General features: G+C 58.3%; 5 protein-coding genes across 5 annotated transcripts; 1 reads left to right on the forward strand and 4 right to left on the reverse strand.

The window, feature by feature from the left end:
- Window positions 1-341: 341 nt before the first annotated feature.
- On the reverse strand, window positions 342-2,255 carry WHR41_03853 (uncharacterized protein; the record flags this gene model as incomplete). Its single annotated transcript, XM_069372459.1, has 1 exon — window positions 342-2,255. The coding sequence occupies one exon, from the start codon at window positions 2,253-2,255 to the stop codon at window positions 342-344; it is 1,914 nt and encodes a 637-aa protein (XP_069230691.1).
- Window positions 2,256-4,585: 2,330 nt separating this feature from the next.
- On the reverse strand, window positions 4,586-5,687 carry pph-3 (Serine/threonine-protein phosphatase PP1; the record flags this gene model as incomplete). The annotated part of the gene is made up of 4 exons (XM_069372460.1): window positions 4,586-4,604; window positions 4,665-4,993; window positions 5,050-5,451; window positions 5,508-5,687. The coding sequence occupies 4 exons, from the start codon at window positions 5,685-5,687 to the stop codon at window positions 4,586-4,588; spliced, it is 930 nt and encodes a 309-aa protein (XP_069230692.1).
- A 2,758-nt stretch (window positions 5,688-8,445) lies between these two features.
- WHR41_03855 (uncharacterized protein) lies at window positions 8,446-11,083 on the reverse strand (the record flags this gene model as incomplete). Its single annotated transcript, XM_069372461.1, has 2 exons — window positions 8,446-10,971; window positions 11,051-11,083. 2 exons carry the CDS (start codon window positions 11,081-11,083, stop codon window positions 8,446-8,448), a joined length of 2,559 nt encoding a protein of 852 aa, XP_069230693.1.
- Window positions 11,084-14,719: 3,636 nt separating this feature from the next.
- On the reverse strand, window positions 14,720-16,108 carry WHR41_03856 (uncharacterized protein; the record flags this gene model as incomplete). Its single annotated transcript, XM_069372462.1, has 3 exons — window positions 15,734-16,108; window positions 15,471-15,673; window positions 14,720-15,393 (listed from the first exon to the last, which is right to left on the reverse strand). Exons 1-3 carry the CDS (start codon window positions 15,979-15,981, stop codon window positions 14,720-14,722), a joined length of 1,125 nt encoding a protein of 374 aa, XP_069230694.1. The 5' UTR covers window positions 15,982-16,108.
- Window positions 16,109-16,399: 291 nt separating this feature from the next.
- Window positions 16,400-17,539, forward strand: WHR41_03857 (uncharacterized protein; the record flags this gene model as incomplete). The annotated part of the gene is made up of 1 exon (XM_069372463.1): window positions 16,400-17,539. The coding sequence occupies one exon, from the start codon at window positions 16,400-16,402 to the stop codon at window positions 17,537-17,539; it is 1,140 nt and encodes a 379-aa protein (XP_069230695.1).
- Between the last annotated feature and the right edge of the window lie 48 nt (window positions 17,540-17,587).

A 17,587-nucleotide genomic window follows, 5' to 3' on the forward strand; every position in this document is an offset into this window, starting at 1 on the left:
CAATACCACCGCGCTCCTCACTACAAAAGCAAACGCCACCCATGAGCCAAAGCAAGCAAGGTATCGATCGGCCCTCAACGCCAGAGAAATGAGAAAAGAGAGAAAGAAAAGCCCGGCCGTATTCTCGCACCGGGACGCCGTTGTGCTCGCTCGCTGCGCTGCGCTTATGTATAACTCCCAAAGAGACAAGAGAAAGAGAAGGAGTCGTTCAGCAAGGGAAGGTTGAAAAGAGAGATTTGCCCGCCCCATAAAATAAGGAAAGAAATTTCCGTTTGCCCGGTGTGCTTCAACGCGCGCGCGAATGGTCAGCGAACCGCGTGCGGACCGCGTGCGAACACACATCACCGAATGACCTCCCACTCCTTGACCGTGCCCGACTTGCCCAAGCCGCCACCAACACTGCTGCCGCTCTTGTTCTTCTGGGAGAAGACGTCCCAGAAGCGCAGGGTCTCGTCGCCGGCGCCCGTCACGATCGTGCCGCCCTCGGGGCTCATGCTGAGGTAGAGCACGCGGTAGGTGTGGCCCGTGAGCGAGACGACTTGCGACATGCTGGGGTACTTCCAGATGTTGATGGCGTGCTGGGAGTAGCCGTGCGTCGAGACGAGTTCGGAAGTGGTGGTGCTGAAGAGGAGGTTGCAGACTTGGCTTCCGGTGTCGTGGGAGCGGAGGAGGTGCGGGTTCGTGGGCGTGGAGGGTGTTGGGCTGGTTGGATTTGAAGAGAGGAGGTTCGGGGTGACGGAGAGGTCGAGTTCGTTGCCTGAGAAATTGAGGCCGGGCGTTGTGTTGCTGAGTGAGGCGTTGGCTGAGTTCTGCGCGGTCGAGACGGTGTTCCAGAATTTGATGCATCGATCTGCAGTTCCACCACCGCTGGCGAGGAGGCCGCGCTGGTGTGGGCTCCATGCGATGGCTTTGACTGCGGCCTTGTGTCCTCCCTCTTGCTCACCCCATCTATGCTGCCACCGCTCGTCCATCTTTTCCCATACAAATATTTTGTTGTCGTTGCCGCCAGACGCTAGCTGCTCAGTCTCCTGATTCCATTTCAACCCGCAAACTTCTTGCTTATGCCCTGTGAGACGACGAAGGTATTGATTCGCTTGACGAACATCGCGATGCAGGATAGTGCGGTCGCGCGAGCCAGTCGAAAGGATGTGTGCGTTCCACGCAAGCGATGAAATGCGAGCTGTGTGTCCGGTCATGGTTCGAAGCTTGCGATTTGTCACTGTGTCGTAAATCATGAGAAGTCCCTTCGAGGTGCCAATGGCGAGATGTGAGCCGCGCTGAATCCAGCTGACACTTGTGACATTGTCGCCTTCGAGCTTGCAGAGCTGATCAACTTGTCCTGACTCTCGACTCCACAGATAGACGCAGTCACCCAATCCGACCGCTAGAACATCGTTAGGGCCCCAGTCGACCAAATTGAGGTAGAAATCGTCAGCCAACTCGGGCGCATCAAGAACCTTGTAGGGGACCTTGCTGACCGCTCGTGGCGTCTTCCGTGGCGAAAGTAACATGCTTTGAGAGGAGTGCTTGACAGGCGATAAGCTGTACAGCTCTGACCTGGCGTTAATGTTAGGCCCCCGCTCGCTCCTCGATGTCGATCTGGGCGTAAGTGAAGTTGGTCCGTGGTTTCCGTAAGAGAACAAGTTTTTGTGTGGTGTCGAAGGCGTCAAATTGGGTCCGGCGAGGATCGATCCATTTGTTGGCGGGGTTTTAGCCCGCGAGCTCGGGCCTTGATGTGATTGCGGTATGCTCTGAGGCACCTCGTCATCAAACATCTCGGATCTCAGCAGCGAGGAATAAGTCCTATTCGCATCCCTCTTCTGAAAGTGCACCTCCGACGACGCCGCCTTCTTGTGGGCGCGCGAGGGAGTTGCAGGCGATCCCTCGTCATCTAGCAGACTGTAGCTCGCCTGAAGGTCCTGTCCTGACCGGTTGGGAATGAATCGGTGGTCGCCGGCGAACGTCTTTTGCCTCTTGCGCTGCGGACTGCCGGCCGGTGTGATATCCCTCCTACGTCCTGCATCTTCCATCTGCTTCAGAGCTCTATTCAGAGCAGTCGGATTTACAGGTGCACTGCCGCTACGGTTGGCGGCGCTTGCGCTGAGGTGACGGCTGTGTGCTCGCTTTCCAGTGATAGTCGGCGGTGTCTTGCTTCTCGGCGGTGACAGCATTGTGGGCGTTTCCAGGTCGCCTTCTTCAGTCTGCTGGTCGGATGTTCCAGGCGGTGGCGGCGCATCGACGTCGGGTGAGCCCATGTTGGAGGCTTCGCTGTGTATGATGTTGCGTGGGCAAACGTCGCGGCCCAGCTCGCGCGGCCTCCGGTGAGATTGCAGAGGCGGATGCTCTCAAGTCCAGCGATTGTTTCCAGGTGTTCGGTCGGAGTGGATGGTTCGCGCTCAATCCCCGGATCCAGCGGAGTTCGGTTGCTATGCACAACTGTCGGTCGCACCCCTTGTTCGAACGTCTCAACCCGCGGCAAATGCAAGCGCACTTTGTAATTGAGGCTATGCGAGACAATGGCGCGGGGCCGCGACAATACCAATGAAAGTCCGGTAGTGAATGCGGTGGTTGTCGACGATGGGTCGGGATGCGGCGGCGGTGGGTAACGAATGCGGTGGTGGAGGGCGCTGGTGATGGTCAGGGCGTCGGGTTGTTTGCGCGCGAAGCGAAGCGCGTGGCTAGAGCCGCAGGGCCGGGCTTTGATTGGCGGGCCGCTCAACCTTGTCAGCAACTGTGGAAAGACGTCGTGGTATTCACAGCACGCTTCCCTCCCGGATCAGCCGCTGTGGGAGGCGCACGCGTGACAGAAAGGATGTACAGACCATCGCCTTCAGACTGAGGCATCAGGACACTTGTTGCCGGCCCAAAACGCGACCTCCCGCCAGTCGAATATGCGCGCGTCCGGACGCGTTCGCGGCTAGCGCGAACGCGAACACAGCCCTGCTCAATCCTCCACTTCACCTGAAACGCCCTGGCCAGTACACAGCGGGTAGCAACGAGCTCGAGCTCGAGCTTCTGACCAGTTGTGCCCTTGAGACGTTACCTGAGCAAATCAGCGGCTCCTTATGCTCATGCTCCAGACAAGTCAGGATTGGCATTGGCTTCTCATCAAGTCATAGCCATTGCAAACCTGTGCACAGTCCATGTACATCCAGCATATCAAAATCCAACCTGACGAACATCATAACTCCCCGACCTATAGCTAGACTCCCTCAATCCACAATAGAGTATACATTGAGATCCATAATAATAATCATCTCTCACTACCTACCCACGACTCCCTCCCCTCCCAACAGCCCCCAGAATCAACATCCCCAACTGCTAGCACCACCCAAAAACCAAAAAACCCATCTCAATACCACAAAGACCCTCCCTTCCCCCATCGTACAGACGTCACAAAAGGCCCTGAGCTATCGCCCAAGCACACAGCAGCCAAAACCCAGCCAGCCCAGCACAGCCGCCGCCCTTGGTCCGACGCAGGGACTCGCACCCCCGAACAGGGCCCGCGGGGCGGCCAAAGCAAGGGAACCAAGGCTTCGCGCGTTCGCTCCCGGAACAAGGGGAGGCAGGCACGCGAGCAGCTGCGCTGAGCTGACCTCACCTTGCCTGACCTCACCTCACCTCGCTGTTCCTCGGTCCCTGCCTTGGTCAGTAGTGTTTTGCTACTGCAGTAAGGAATTATTGTTCGGGTAAGCAATAGCGTAACGGCATCGCCGCGCGCGAGATCAGATTCAAAGAGACTCGCGGTCGCTGTCGATTCTGAGGTGTTTCGTGTAGCGGTGTAGATAAGATAGATATATCGGGGCGCGGTAAACAAAATCACGACTCACACTTCACTCCGGCACAGGGTGGACTCCAAAGACACGACCCCGCAGCGAGAAAAGACAATGTGGAAAGAAGGGGAAGGAAGGGGGCGGGGCGCAAGTCCAGAAAAAATCAAAACCTAACACAATCGTACAATTTAAAAAACCAAAACAAAACCCAAGCCCAAGCCCTACGACACAGACGGCTCGACCCACCAGCAGCAGCAGTTGGAAACCCTTCGATCCTCATTGCACTCCCCAGAGTCCCTTGCAGCATGCTGTTGACGACGCACAGACAAGCCCTCGAACATGCCCGTTGAGGGAGAGAGGGACACAGGGATGTTGTCAAACACCAAAAAGGAGTAAAGGAAAATAAAAGGAAGCACCCTTGCATTTTTCTCTGGGAAAAAAAAGACTCTCTCTCCCCCTTTGCTCACTCAGCTCAGTCCGAAAAAATGAAGCTTTCCGTTTTGATGTGTTTCTTGCAAGGGCGCTTCTCCTCCGCTGCTGGCAGGCGGTGGCCGGCGCCAGGCTCGTATTTCGCGCGTCCGCACAAGTTGTTCCCGCAAGACAAGACAGATCAGAAAAAGTCCACAAGTTTGTCTCGATCGATTACTTTCTTTCTTTCATTCGTCCTCATTACCCATCCACCAGCCGGAAGGAATGGCGATATCGCGCGCTGCTCTTTGGCCAGGCCGGGGAAGCGCATGCGCCGTTGCGTGGATAGGAATTTCGAGGGCGATCAAAGAGGTTCGCGGTTTAGGGTGGACGGACGTTGTCGTTTAGCGGCGACCGAATCTGCTGATGGGGGGTTAGTGCGAGTTCCTATGCTCAAGCCAGCCGGTGAATTTCGAGACCTACTTCTGTTTCTTCTCGGCGGGCTTGAGAATCTGGAAGGAGCACAGCAGGCTCTCGTCGACGCTCATCATGGCGCCTGCGTTGTCGAACTCGCCGCAGTAGTTGGGCGCGGAGAAGAGAGTCACGAGCTGGCGCTTGCTGAAGAACTCGTAGCCATCCTCGACGACCTGGTGAGCACGGCAGATCAGATCCATGTCGTGCTTCTGCAAGAACCGCGAAACGACGTCGGGACCGAATGTGAACGAGACACCGCGATCGTTTTCACTCCAGCCGGTGATGTCCTTATCAGGGTCGGACCAGAGCAAATCGCAGAGAAGACCGCAGTCGGGAATCTACTTGAGTGTTAGCATTGAAAACGGCATTGAGTGGGTGGTGCGAGGCAACTTACGTCAGTCGGACGCATCACACGCCTGATCTGCTCCATAGAGTTGAGGTCGGGGCTGAGACCGCCGTGCATGGTGAAGATCTTCTCATCGATGATCGCGGCAATGGGCAGGCAGTTGAAGCAGTCGGTAAAAGTCTTCCAAAGCTTGATGTTGTAGCGTCTCTTGCACTCATCGTAGAAACCGTAGATGCGGTTGATGGAGGCGCACTCGTGGTTGCCGCGCAGGATGAAGAAGTTCTCGGGGTACTTGATCTTGTAGGCCAACAGGAGGCAGATGGTCTCGAGCGACTGCTTGCCACGGTCGACGTAGTCACCAAGGAAGAGGTAGTTGGCCTCAGGAGGGAAGCCACCGTACTCGAAGAGGCGGAGAAGGTCGTAGTACTGGCCGTGGATGTCACCACAGATCTGGAAAGTAGTCAGTCGACTGTTCAGGTAGCAGCAGAAATTGGCAGGCTGCATACCTTGATAGGAGCCTCGAGCTCGAGGAGAATGGGCTGAGAGATGAAGATCTCACGCGACTTGGTGCACAGGTAGCGGATCTCGGTCTCGAGAAGCTGAACCTGCTTTCCGGGGCGGCTGCCGCGAACCTCGAGAAGGCGGTCTATGATGGAGTCGAGGTCGACATCGTTCTGGTCCGCCATTGTTGGCGACGAAGGAGTGGGATGGGGAGAAAGGACAGAGCGAGGCTGCCGTTAGTCTAAACGTCCGATTATTGCCCTTCTAGGTGAGCCGTCAAAAGAACTGCAGAAAGGTCAGCGCATAACCACGACGTAATCGCCAGCGTACGGTATGCCGAAATGTGTTGTCGATAATGCTGGCTTGTGGGCGTTTGGGTGTCTCGGCGGCACGGCGGAGGTCGTGCTTTGTCGCTGGTGCGACCGGGGATGACCTGGATATCCTATTCCTGCTGCCGCGCTGCTGCCACTGCTCGCTCGTCCGTCCACCGTTGCGCCATCGCCGCCCGAATTCCCAAAGTCGCACATGATGTCAAAACAGCAAAAGAAAGGGGGGTTGCCTACCGAAAATGCAAAGAAACGAGCGCAAAGGCTCCCTGAAACGACCGGCTGCTCTTTTCGCAGGCGTTGTCTGTCGGCGGTGGCGATAGTCTCCTTCGTGTGTTCGCTTGACTCTCCCTCCGAGTCAGTTATCTCAGCGCGCTGAGGCTGTTGCGGCCTGGTTGCGGTTCCTCTGTTTGCTCCTGGATGTCGGGAAGCTCGAGCGGGCGTGTGTCTCCTGGCGCCGGCGAGGGTGATGCGGCGAGGTTGCGAGGGTGCGGTTGGGTGCGATGGCGCGGCGCAGTGTTGTCGTCGCGCGTAACGAGGCTGTTGTTGGTGTTTTTTCACCGCTCTAGGGCGACAGGTGGGGCACGCGCGTTGAGGCCTTGTCAGCTTGACCGGTGCGGAGGGCGACGGCGAGCGAGAGCGAGGCGTCGGGCAATGGGCGCTGTCAGTAGCGAGCAGGCGGATGAGCGTCTGGCGTAGACGGGTTGCAGTGCAGGAGCGGTTGCGGCGGTGCGGTGCTGGTGCGCGTGGTGCGGGCGGTGTTGTGGTGTTTGTGCGAGGCGCCTCGATGGTGCTGAAGTTGCAAAGTTGTTTCCCACGGCCGGGCGAAGGAGCGAACGGGGCGTGGCGGCACGGAATGCGCCTAGCTCTGCTTGTCGCCTGCACCAAGCGCTGCTTTCTGCTTGGGCACCTCAGACACCCGACGCGGTGCAGCCTGACCGATTGATGATGCCTTATGATATATCATTTATTACTGTGCTCATGAACGACTGTGTGATTCTTTGTATATCTCGATGTATGTATTTTCCAATCATAAAACCATCTCTTGCACCCGCCCTCAGACTGCAGGTGTCTCTCGCACAGCTCTCTCGTATCCCGCGGCGCAGCAGCCGTGGCATCCGCCCGACTCGAATTCTGCCTCCCGCCGGCTGACCAACCACAGCCTCCCAAAGCACTTGGAAGAAGCAAAGGGGATCGCTGCCAATTGCCCAACCCCTGCTTGCGTAAGAAGATTCACGGCTCGTGGCCCGACGCGGCCAGAAAGCACGCGTCCTTCGCTCTCCACAGATGTCCTGCAATCGCACGAATGCGAATGCTTTCGACATCATGGCCTGCACCTTGCCCATCGACCTAAACTGCTCAATGCAATGGGTGTGGAGACGAGGAGGGGCTTCGTCATCGCCGAGAGCCTCAAACCGAGAGGGGCACGAGGGGCTATCGGGAGCTCTCTGTACCAAGTGATGGAACTGTGAGACCGAGTTCAGCATTCAAAATCCGAGGCGTGGGCTTGAAGGAGGGATCTTGACGTGAAGGGTTAATGATATACAGTCACACAAATCAGACGTTTATCTATCCGACCATGTATAGTCGACTCATCCCCCCAATCGCGAGCTCTGCTGCGACGAAGCCATAGCTTAGAGTTTCGCGACCTTCCAGCTACCTACGACATGAGTCTTGGACGCGATGGAGAACCAAAGCAGCCACACTCTGATCAAGTATACATTCACTGCACAAGGGCTTCGTACGACGCCACGAATCCATACATTATCAACATCGGCACCTGTGAGTGCTCAAAGCACACGAGGCTTATTGGCGGCGGAATCATACCTCAGTCTAGACGGGCGAGCATCAACAGCCTCACTACCAACCTGGAAGCATGCACCTACTTCACCACACAGGCCTGATGTACTACAACGTTGAAGCCGAATTGGCGACCCAGACCTCTCCCTCAACGCAAACCACATGAAAATCAAACAGGCAGAACCAACCAATCGCATAGATAGGTAGGTAGTCAAGAGAGAAATCCATCACATCCAAACCACATATATCATGTATATACCCCTCCCCCTCCCCTCAAAACTCTAAACCTCAACAAGGCGCAAATAATCAAGCAAATCAAGCAACCCACCCAACAACGCCTCGCTACAAAATCAGAAGCAAAGAACGAGTAAACGCTTCAGACAACCAAAAGTCCCAGAGACACTCGCTCGAATCAAAAAAAAAAAAAAAAAAAAAAAAAAAGGAGGTCCCTCTTCCGTCTTTCCAACGCGAATCTCTCCATCTCCAGGAAAAGGTAGAGATCCGCGGGTATCCATACAGAGGAGGCAAGAAAAAAAAAATCGCTCTCTCTCTCTCTCTTCTTTTCGCCTCCGTTCTCGAGATCGAGAATCAAAAGATGTAGAAAAACGAACCCTTCCGGCCCCTCCGGAGAGAAGAAAGATAGATAGTAAGGCGGTGGGGAGAGTGTATCCAAAAAAGCAAATCCAGTGTAACGCCGTCGCTAAATGCCATGAAGGAAAAAAAGGAAAAGAGGAAATGCGCCCTTTAAAGCGCAGCTTCCAAGTGCCCGGACCATCAACCCTCCCTCCCTCCCTCCTTTTTCTTTCTTCCTCACCCCTCACCCCAACGTCCTCCCACTAACACTCACCCCCCTCCTCCCCGCCTCCGGCCTAACCGTCGAGCTGCGGCTCGCAGGGCTGAAACTCCTGTTGCGCGAGCGCTCCTCAGCAGCAGCGGCGGCGGCGGCAGCGGCGGCGCCGACGGCAAAGCGGTCCTCGCTCAGCGCCGACAGCCAGTTGGGGCCGAGCTCGCTTTTCAGGCTTTCGATTTTCGCCTTGTACAGTTCCGGCGCAGCGGCGGCGGGGGCGGCGCCGCCGGCGTCGGGGAGCGCGGGCTGCGGTGAGCGGGCGGGCGGGCTGAGGTCGTCTTCGTCGTCGTCGTCGGAGGGGTCGCGGATGCGGGGGGTCGCGGTGGGGGTGCTGAAAGACGTGCCGAGGTGGGGGCGGGTCGGGGTGGGCGGGAGGGTGCGGGTTTGCGTGGCGGGCGCGGTGGTGTAGTTTGGGGCGTCCGGGGTGGTGGGTTCCTCGGACTCGCTTTCGGGGCGGGGCGGGACCTCGACGAGCTGGGGGCGGGGCTCCGGGTCGGAGATGTCTAGCTGGGGGGGAGGGGGGATCTCTGCTTGGGAAAGCTCGACTATGCGCCTGCGCGGGGCTTTCTTCTTGCGCAGAGAATGCCGGGGGCCGAGGTCGCTGGTGTGGCGGCGATGGCCGTAGGAGGGCGGCGATTGGGGCGGCATGGGTGTTTTGTCTTCGGTTGTTGTCGTGAAGGGATCATGGGTTGCACCGGGGACCGAGCTGTCCTCCTCCGATTCGGATTCGGGCTTGATCACGGGACGGGCGACGGGTTCGGGGACCCTATCAACGAGCTGCTTCTTCTCGTGAGATAGCGGCCCTTGCGAATCGATGGTGATGTCTTGCGAGTGTCCGGGTGTCGAACGGAAGAGGTTGAAGATCGTAACCCTATGGTTTGAGTGGGTTCGTGTGAACGGGTTCTTAGCAACATATACATCTATTATGTCGGGTATGCCTGTAAGTCGAGCCAATTCGGTCGGGTCGCGAAGCTTGTTGTCGCGAACATCGATCCGCTCGAGAGAATAGAGCTTTTCAATCCCGGAGAGGGATTGCAGACGGTTCGAGCGCAAGTTGAGTGTGGTAATTGCCGGCAAGGGGCTGTGAGCCAGGGTTTGCACATTTCCAATCATGCAGTTACTGAGGTTCAACGCCCGCAGATGTGTGAGAGACGCAAGTGCATCGGGTATATCGTAGAAGAGGTTGCCCGACAAATCGAGAGATTGTAGCGTACCTGCAACAGGAGCAAAGCTGGCAGCACTCAGGGCAAAAAGACCATTCTCCGCCAAGCTCAGGTGACGAAGGAAGCGCCACTTGGACGAAGGGAGAATAGTCATGCCCAGAAGATCGCTCGTGCTATGCCGAGGACTCATGTCGTGGGTGCTCGAACTATCGCTTCCTGACGATCTCCGTAGTTTGGGTGTTCCACTGCGATGGCCACGTTGCAGAGAGCCGTGCCGTGAGCTGACAGGCCTGCCTGGGGAGTTACTGCGTTGGCGAGCCTTTGGTACCGACGTCTTTTTACCGTCGCTCGAGCCCTGCTTTGACAAGCTGATGCTCTGCGGACTGCCGGCGATGGAAATCCGTCTCTGGTCTACGAGCGGGGAGTTCGGAGTTGAGAAAGAGCGCGCAAGTTCCGCATACTTCGCTTTTGGGCTTGCAGTCGGCCATGGCAATCCTGAAGTAGAAGGTGTTGTCGGCATAGGCGCTCTCGACGACCGCCGCCGACGCTTGTCCATATCGTCGAGGACAATGTTCAACAGCAGATCGATGGGATCGTCCACGTTCGCACGACGTACGGTCAAGCTGCGCACCTGCTCGGCGAGCCTGTCCCAACCGTAGAACTGCCTGAAGTCCAGGTCACAAACCTCAAGCGCACCCAGGTTCTTGAAGACGAAGAGCGGGACGGCGGCGTCAAAGGGGAACTCTTCGAAGCCAGAGATGAGGTGCGCCCTGTGGTCCGGCGAGAGCCGGAGCGCGGGTATCTTCGTGAAGCACGAATATAGATACTTGATATCATCGCGGAATTGTGCCATTTGCTTCTCTTGCTTTGCGACGCTATTGGACAGCGTGAAGGACGACCACATGGAAGACATGCTCGACATGACACTTCGCACACTCGAGACCGACTTGAGGGAGTCGGCATCGGATTGTCTACCTCTTGATTTGGGAGCGTTGCCGAGGAAGGAAACATAGTTGGAGGGAGGGACGTCTGCATGGATGTTCTCGAGGCGGATGTTCATGGGGCCGACATCTACTCCTAGATCGTCGAACTTGGTGAGGAGGTAATAGAGGTGGTGAGGCGTGAGGGTGAGCTTCGCCGGCTTCACGTTCTGCGAGGCAAAGGAGAGGTAAGGGCGGGAGAGGGCGTCGGCGAGGGTGTAGGTGGAGGAGGTCGACGATGCCGCGGCCTTGGAGGAGGAGGATTGTGTCTGGCCATTTTTATTGCGCTGCCGCTGCAGTTGTAGCGCATTTGCGAGAGCCCGCTCATGGGTGCGTACAAAGTAGGCGAGATTCTGCGAAGAGAGATTGCAGGTTAGCGAATGCTCGAACGGCAGGAAGCGAGAAAAAGCAGCTCCAGGCGGCGACACATGCCTTTACGAATACTTGCCCATCCTCCGAGTCCATCGTAACGCGGAGGACTTGTAACCATACATGAGCGCAGGACGCAGATCGAAGATGCTGCGGAAAGGGAGGCAGAGGGCGCTGGAGCAGTCCAGGAGCGCTCTCAGGCTGGGTGCCTGCAGTGACTGGATGCAGGCGCCTGCCGTGTGACTAGGTAAGGTACGGGAGGGTCGAGGGTGCTAGGTCATCAGATGATGCCTGAAGCCGCGCGGGCAGTGGGTGAGCGCTTCCACTGGATGTCCTGAAGAAAATCACAATAATGTCAGAAATGTCTTTCGCATTCGCCCCGGTCCGCGCAACCGACAAGGCTGGAGTCCAGGAGGCGGGCCTGGACACCATTTTCGCAGGCGTGCAGGCGCGGCACGCACAGCAGCAGCAGGCAGTGTGGCATCCCGCGCGGTGGGAATGAGCACTCACCAGGTGTGATACGGCGCCGGTCACGCTGTCGACAATCCCTCGTCCACGGGCGCTCGGTCCCACGTCAGCCAACCACGCGCGCTGGACGATGGAGAGTGCTTGGAGGGGCAACAGCCGGAGCTGAGGATGGGCCAGAAAGCGGCGCAGGACTCGGGCCTGCGGTGGCCGAGGCCGAGTGTTATGTATGTGTATGCGTATGTACGAGATACGGCGGCGGCGGCGAGAGGCATGGGCGGGAGGCGCGGTGTGAAGGGTCGCGCGGGCCAACAATAACGGTATGGCTTCATGCACACAATCGGAGACACGGCGGAGGCTAGTCGAGACGCGGGTGGGACCCTGGCCCTTAGCAGATTGCAGCGTGAGGATCAGACAACCCATAGTCTGTATGCTACTGGTCTACTGGTCTACTGGTCTACTGGTCCACTGGTCTACCGCCCACGCGCTGCCGTGCGACTCGCAGGAGGAGTCCTGGCGCGCGCGAGGGCGGTGAGCGGCGTGCTTTCGCGGTCCGCCGTGCAAGTGGTTTGCAGCAGCGCGCGACGGGGCATGCCAGCGGCCTGACAGGCCGGGAGAGCCTGGCGGCGGGCGTGCACGGCTGGGCCCAAATACCTGCCTACAACCGTCTCCAGCTGCGGGCTGCCTGGCTACCTGGCGTGAGTGGAGGGCGCTAAAATGACTTGCCAATTTCTCTTGCATCCCGCCCGCCACCAGCTGTCCCTCCTCCCACGGCCTCGCTACTGTACACGCTGACGGCGACCGCTCCGCTCGTGTATTCGCGGTGTCCGTCGCCGTGGCCGCGTCGCCTTGGGTCGGCCGGCTGGCGCGGACTGCGATGCACACAGGTGCAGGCCGGCCAAGGCGCTTGCGGGCGCGGTGGTGGTGGTGGTGTCTGCCCTGCCGGCACCACCGTCGCAGGGCAAGGCGCGCTGCTAATGCGCTGCGAGCCTGCACCACCCTGCCCACCCCCACGCTACTAAACTCAGACTGCGTCGCCGGCCGGAGGTCGTGCAGGCGGCATGACGGATGGTCTCACCATCCTTCGGCAACACCGCGCCCACGACTCCCACGACTCCATGGGAGATGCGCGGGGTGCTCCTTCACTTCCTCCTGCTCCACTCGGCGTCTGCCCCGCAGCCGCTGCAAGCGAGCAGAAATGATGTTGTGCGACATGCAAGTCATGTGCCTCCAGGCGCAGCGCGGCTCTGGCAGGGCGGCCGAAGTGTTATGTACACACGCCAGCGATCGGTCGCTTATCGCATCTGCCCGCCCGCCAGACTCCCCTAAGCCGACCCTGACTTCAGATGACGCCTTCGGGGTCCTGGCCACACGCTGCTGATGATCTTCACCGAAGACCCTTGCCACGCCGGCGCCCGACGCGTCTCCTGCCACCCCGGGCAGATCCTCAGCCGCCCGGCGTTTGCACACGGTATAGACACACCCAAGACAGACTCATGTATGCATGTCGCAGACGCGCAAAACTTTTCTACCCGCCCGACCAACACCGGCTGCACGCTGCCCCTCCCCCCAGCTTCGCGCATGAATGCAAGCTGCGGCCTTGACGTTAGCCGCAGACGCGCTCCCAGACTCGCACAGCCAATCCAGCGCTCGCAATGCGGACGACACGCTGTCCGACGCGGCTACTGACAGCAGCGCTCCAGCCATCGCCAGTCTGTGCACACACCGCTCGCATGCCGGCCTGTTGTGTTTGACGCCGCCGACTACCGCCGGACTAACTGCGGGGCCATCAAATATTTTCTCGTCCTATCAGTTGGCGGGGTCTCCGGTGGTATACGTGTGTCTCGACAGACAGCCCCTCCAGCGTGCCAGCGTACACAGGCGGATGGCGGGGCAGGTGAGGTCACACGCGACGGTGGCACGCAGCCCCACGAGCTCTCCAGCACGGGGAGCGTGCTTTAGCGAGTCTGCCGCCCCTGACTCGCGTCGCTATAGCGCCATGTCAAACCCGAGCTGCCACCAGATGCGCCATATCTGCCGAGCGATTGGGCCTTCGGCGAGCGGCCTCTGACGCCATGCTCGACGAAACGTGCAAGTCCCTTGGGCGGCGATGACCACGGCTTCGACTTCACCACCACTAACACTGTTCTTGGCGCGACTGCAACCAGATCGTCCAAGCGCTACTGTGTCGTTCGACCGACATGGTTAGCTATGGCATCATGCTAAAGCGCGGCTTTAAGTCGACATACCGCCTCCAGCCTTGCCGCGCGATCACCAGGCGCTCTTTACAAGGCATCCCTGCGTATTACCACACCGATCTATGAGGCTCTGTCGACCCTGAACCTACGCTGCGACCAAACCCTAAGGAAGGCAAGGGAGTGAGAAAAATAGTAATATGCCTCACAGCCAGCCAGCCAGCCAGCCAGCCAGAGTGGATCTTGATGAGCGCATTCCACCTGCTGTCGATTTCGCGCAAGCCTCTCCTCTCGATGACACTTCCCAGACCTGACAAACAGAAACCCGGAGAAATCTCTCGTCGCGCCCTGAAGACGCAGGCTCAGGCCCAACGTGGCCTTCGATGCACGCGTGACACCCCAGGCCGAAGATGCCCGGGGAATGTCGCGCTGGGTGGGTGTGCGTGTGCGGGTGGTGCTGACTCGTTTGCAGAGAGGTGTGCGCTGCGTGCATGCGCGACCGCTCGGCCATCACCGATCTTGGTGTGCGGGTTCACTCCGTGGTTGTGCCAACCATTGCGGACAATCGAGCGTTGGCAGATGTCTCTCTGCTCGTTCGCGACGCCACTGTATCGTGGAATTATGTACCGCTGTTTGCGTGTGCGCTCTATCGATCGGCAGGCACAGTGCTCACGCAGCTGCGTCTCTACGTGGCTGCTCGGCAACAGTAGAACGCCTTGGTGAAGAAGAGCTCCTTTGAAGAAGCATCCTGGCATCGCTTGGACACGGAACTTGACCCATTCAGATATAGCCCTGCCTCGCCCGAAGGAAGTCAGACGGTCGGGAAAGCGCTAATTTGGTAATATCGACGACCTCGAAGCATACTTTCATTATACCAGTACAGACGGCCTCGTTGCTCTGAAGTGCAAACGTGAGCCTCGCTGCGGAAACCGTCAGGGTAGGAAAACAAGGACAACGGTATTCGCCTCAGATATCAAATACGTTAGCTTCCGGCAATTGATGACTATTCAAGCTGGGTATATCCCATATTAACAACTTCTATCAAGTCAAAGTCAACGAACAACCACCAAACTCACGTCGCTCTCTCCGACTTCCTCTCCGCAGCTCTCAACAGACAATCCCGCATCCCACCACGCCTCGAATCGACCAACACCGAATCATGGTTCGTCCCCTCACACGTCCTCGTCTCAAAATCCACCCACTCACCCACCCCCTCCTGCCGCCAACACTCCTCGAAAAACCCCTGCCCGCCCCTCCCAATCATCGCATCGCTCGCCGCAAAACACCCAAACACCCGCAACCTCGCCCTCCCCCCCGCCTCCTCCGCTGCGCCCCGCCGCTCCCCCTCCGCAATCGCCCGCACGCAAGCCCCGTAGTCCGCCCCCGCGCCCCAGTCGCCCTCCCCGCCTTTCCGCAAGCACAGCTTGGCCTCCTCGTTCGGCCCCGTCGTCTCCTCCGCCCGCGCGAACTGGACCGCCAGCGCGCGCACGAGCCGCGCCGTCTCGGCGTCCACGCCGTACTTCTCCGCCGCGTCTTGCAGCGAGCCGACGGAGGGCTCGCCGCTCTGCTGCTGCCCGAGCAGCGCCGCGGACGACGAGACCAGCCCGCCGGAGAACGCGAGCGCGGGCGCCAGCCTCGCGTTCACGAACCCTTGCACGCTGGACAGGGAGTCGAGCAGGGACGCCGGCAGCTTGGACGCGAGCGCCATGAGCGTGGCGTTCGAGTCGGACGTGGAGACCCAGGGCGCTGTAGCGAGGGCGAGGGCCGGGTCAGCGTCGATTGCTCTTAGCCTTTCGGCAGAGAAGGGGAGGGAGAGGACGGACCTATGAATCCCACGAACGGCGCGGCGGGGTCGAGGATCGAGCGCTGCCGCGCGAGCGTCGCGAGCGTGTACGGGCCGCCGGCGCTGTGCGTAACGAGGCTGGCGTGCGGGACGTTCAGCTTTTGTAGTAGAGCCGGCGCGGTCTCGAGCCAGACTTGCATGCGGATGTTGAGGGCGACGGGCGTGGAGCCGCCCATGCCGGGTCTGGGCGCCGGTCTGGTCAGCGGGAAAAGCACAAAACGAAGTCCTTTGGAAATGCCGTACCGATCAGGACAGATCATCCGCACTCCGCACTCCGCGGCGAGCTTGTCGAACTCGAGCGTCGTCCAGCGGCCGCCGAACATGGGGCCGATGAACAGGACGGCTGGCAAGGCGGTGTTGTCGAAGTTGCTGGTGGTGCCGAAGGTTACGCGGAGTCTGGGGTGGTCGGGGGTTGCTGGGAGCCAGAGGCTTTGATGGAGGTGTTTGGCGCATAGTATCGAGATGGCCTTGTCGCGTTGCTGTTGTGACATTGTGGAGATGTAGAGCTTGGGAGTGTGAATCCTGGTATGATTTGATATGGGTCGTTGAGATCGTTAAAATGCGTTTGGAATGGGAGATTTTAGATCATAATGTCATTTGTGCATCACAAGGGAAGTTGAGATTATCGGACACGAGTCTTAAGTACATGTTAATTTTAGGTGAGGTGCCTTGCTTATGGTCCCGCGAAAGCCAATCTTTCAGCTGAAGCGCGAAGGATTCACAAGCTCCACCTGTGGGCTCGTACCCTGCATCCACCCGATGCGGCACTCTTACTGGCCCACTCGTTCCTGGATATCCGCAAAGTAAACTTGCATGGTTCTAGACGGGACAATTGTATCTCTTGGATCGGGGAAAAGCTTCTGCTCGTTTATAGGGCACAGCGCGAGCAGCAGCTGTGATTCTGAAATCATGACTGACCCGGTCATCGACAACGACGCGACCAGGAGGATAATCGACGCGGACTTCACTACGGCTCTACCAAAGACGGAACTCCACGCTCATCTATCAGGAAGCATATCGAGGGAAACTCTCAGCAGCATCTGGCAGACCAAAAAGTCCCAAGGCGACGATGGCGCTTTGGCATTGGGAGATCCCGCAATCGCTCTGAAACCATCCGGCTCCTTCCCAACTATATTGTCTTTCTTCCAGATCTTCAACGAGTACATATACAACCTCGTGAACGACCGAGAGAGCATATCTTATGCGACCAAATCCATCGCCGAGGATTTCCGCCGAGATGGAGTCAGATATCTCGAGCTGCGAACCACGCCGAGAGAGATCCCCACGGCCGGGATATCTAGGGAAAACTATGTACAGATCGTCCTAGATGCTCTGGGACAATACCGGAACGACCAAGTTCAGATGAAGGCTGCAGACCATATCGGGATCCAGCTCATCCTGTCCATCGACCGAACCATGACACCCTCTCAAGCGCACGAAATCGTAGACATCGCGTCCAAATACATGTCTCGATCCAGGGCCCCATCCACAACAATCCCTCCTCCCTCAGTCATAGCCCTCGACCTCTGCGGCAACCCAACCAAAGGCGACGTCGGCACATTCACGTCAGCTTTCCGGCGCGCCAAAGCCTTCGGCCTGAAGCTCACCGTCCACTTCGCCGAAGTGCCAGCCTCGAGCACCGAGGAAGAACTGCGAACTCTTCTCTCGTGGCGGCCAGATCGCCTGGGCCACGCTATCCACATCCCTCCAGATTTGAAAGACGTAATCAAAAAGCAGAAGTTGGGATTAGAGCTATGCTTGTCGTGCAACGTGCTGGCCGAGATGACCCAGGGCGGCTTCAAAGGGCATCATTTCGGCGAGTGGGCTGCGACAGAGTGTCCTGTTGCTTTGAGTACGGACGATGTGGGTGTTTTCGAGAGTAGCTTGTCGAATGAGTACTTGATCGCGTCGCGGGAGTTTGGACTTGGTAGGGAGGAGGTGGTACAGCTGGCGAGGGGGGCTGTGGCAGCTGCTTTTGCTGGGCGGGAGAGGATGGAGAGGTTGATTGGTGACTTCGAGCGCGTTGAGCAAATACCATCGTCTTTGTAAATTCACGACGAGCGCGTCGTGGTCATGTGCTGAGAATATGTACTTGTA

Source organism: Cladosporium halotolerans (assembly GCF_011745625.1).
Source record: "Cladosporium halotolerans strain TM138-S3 chromosome Unknown Sca10, whole genome shotgun sequence".
NCBI classification, from domain to species: Eukaryota; Fungi; Ascomycota; class Dothideomycetes; order Cladosporiales; family Cladosporiaceae; genus Cladosporium; species Cladosporium halotolerans.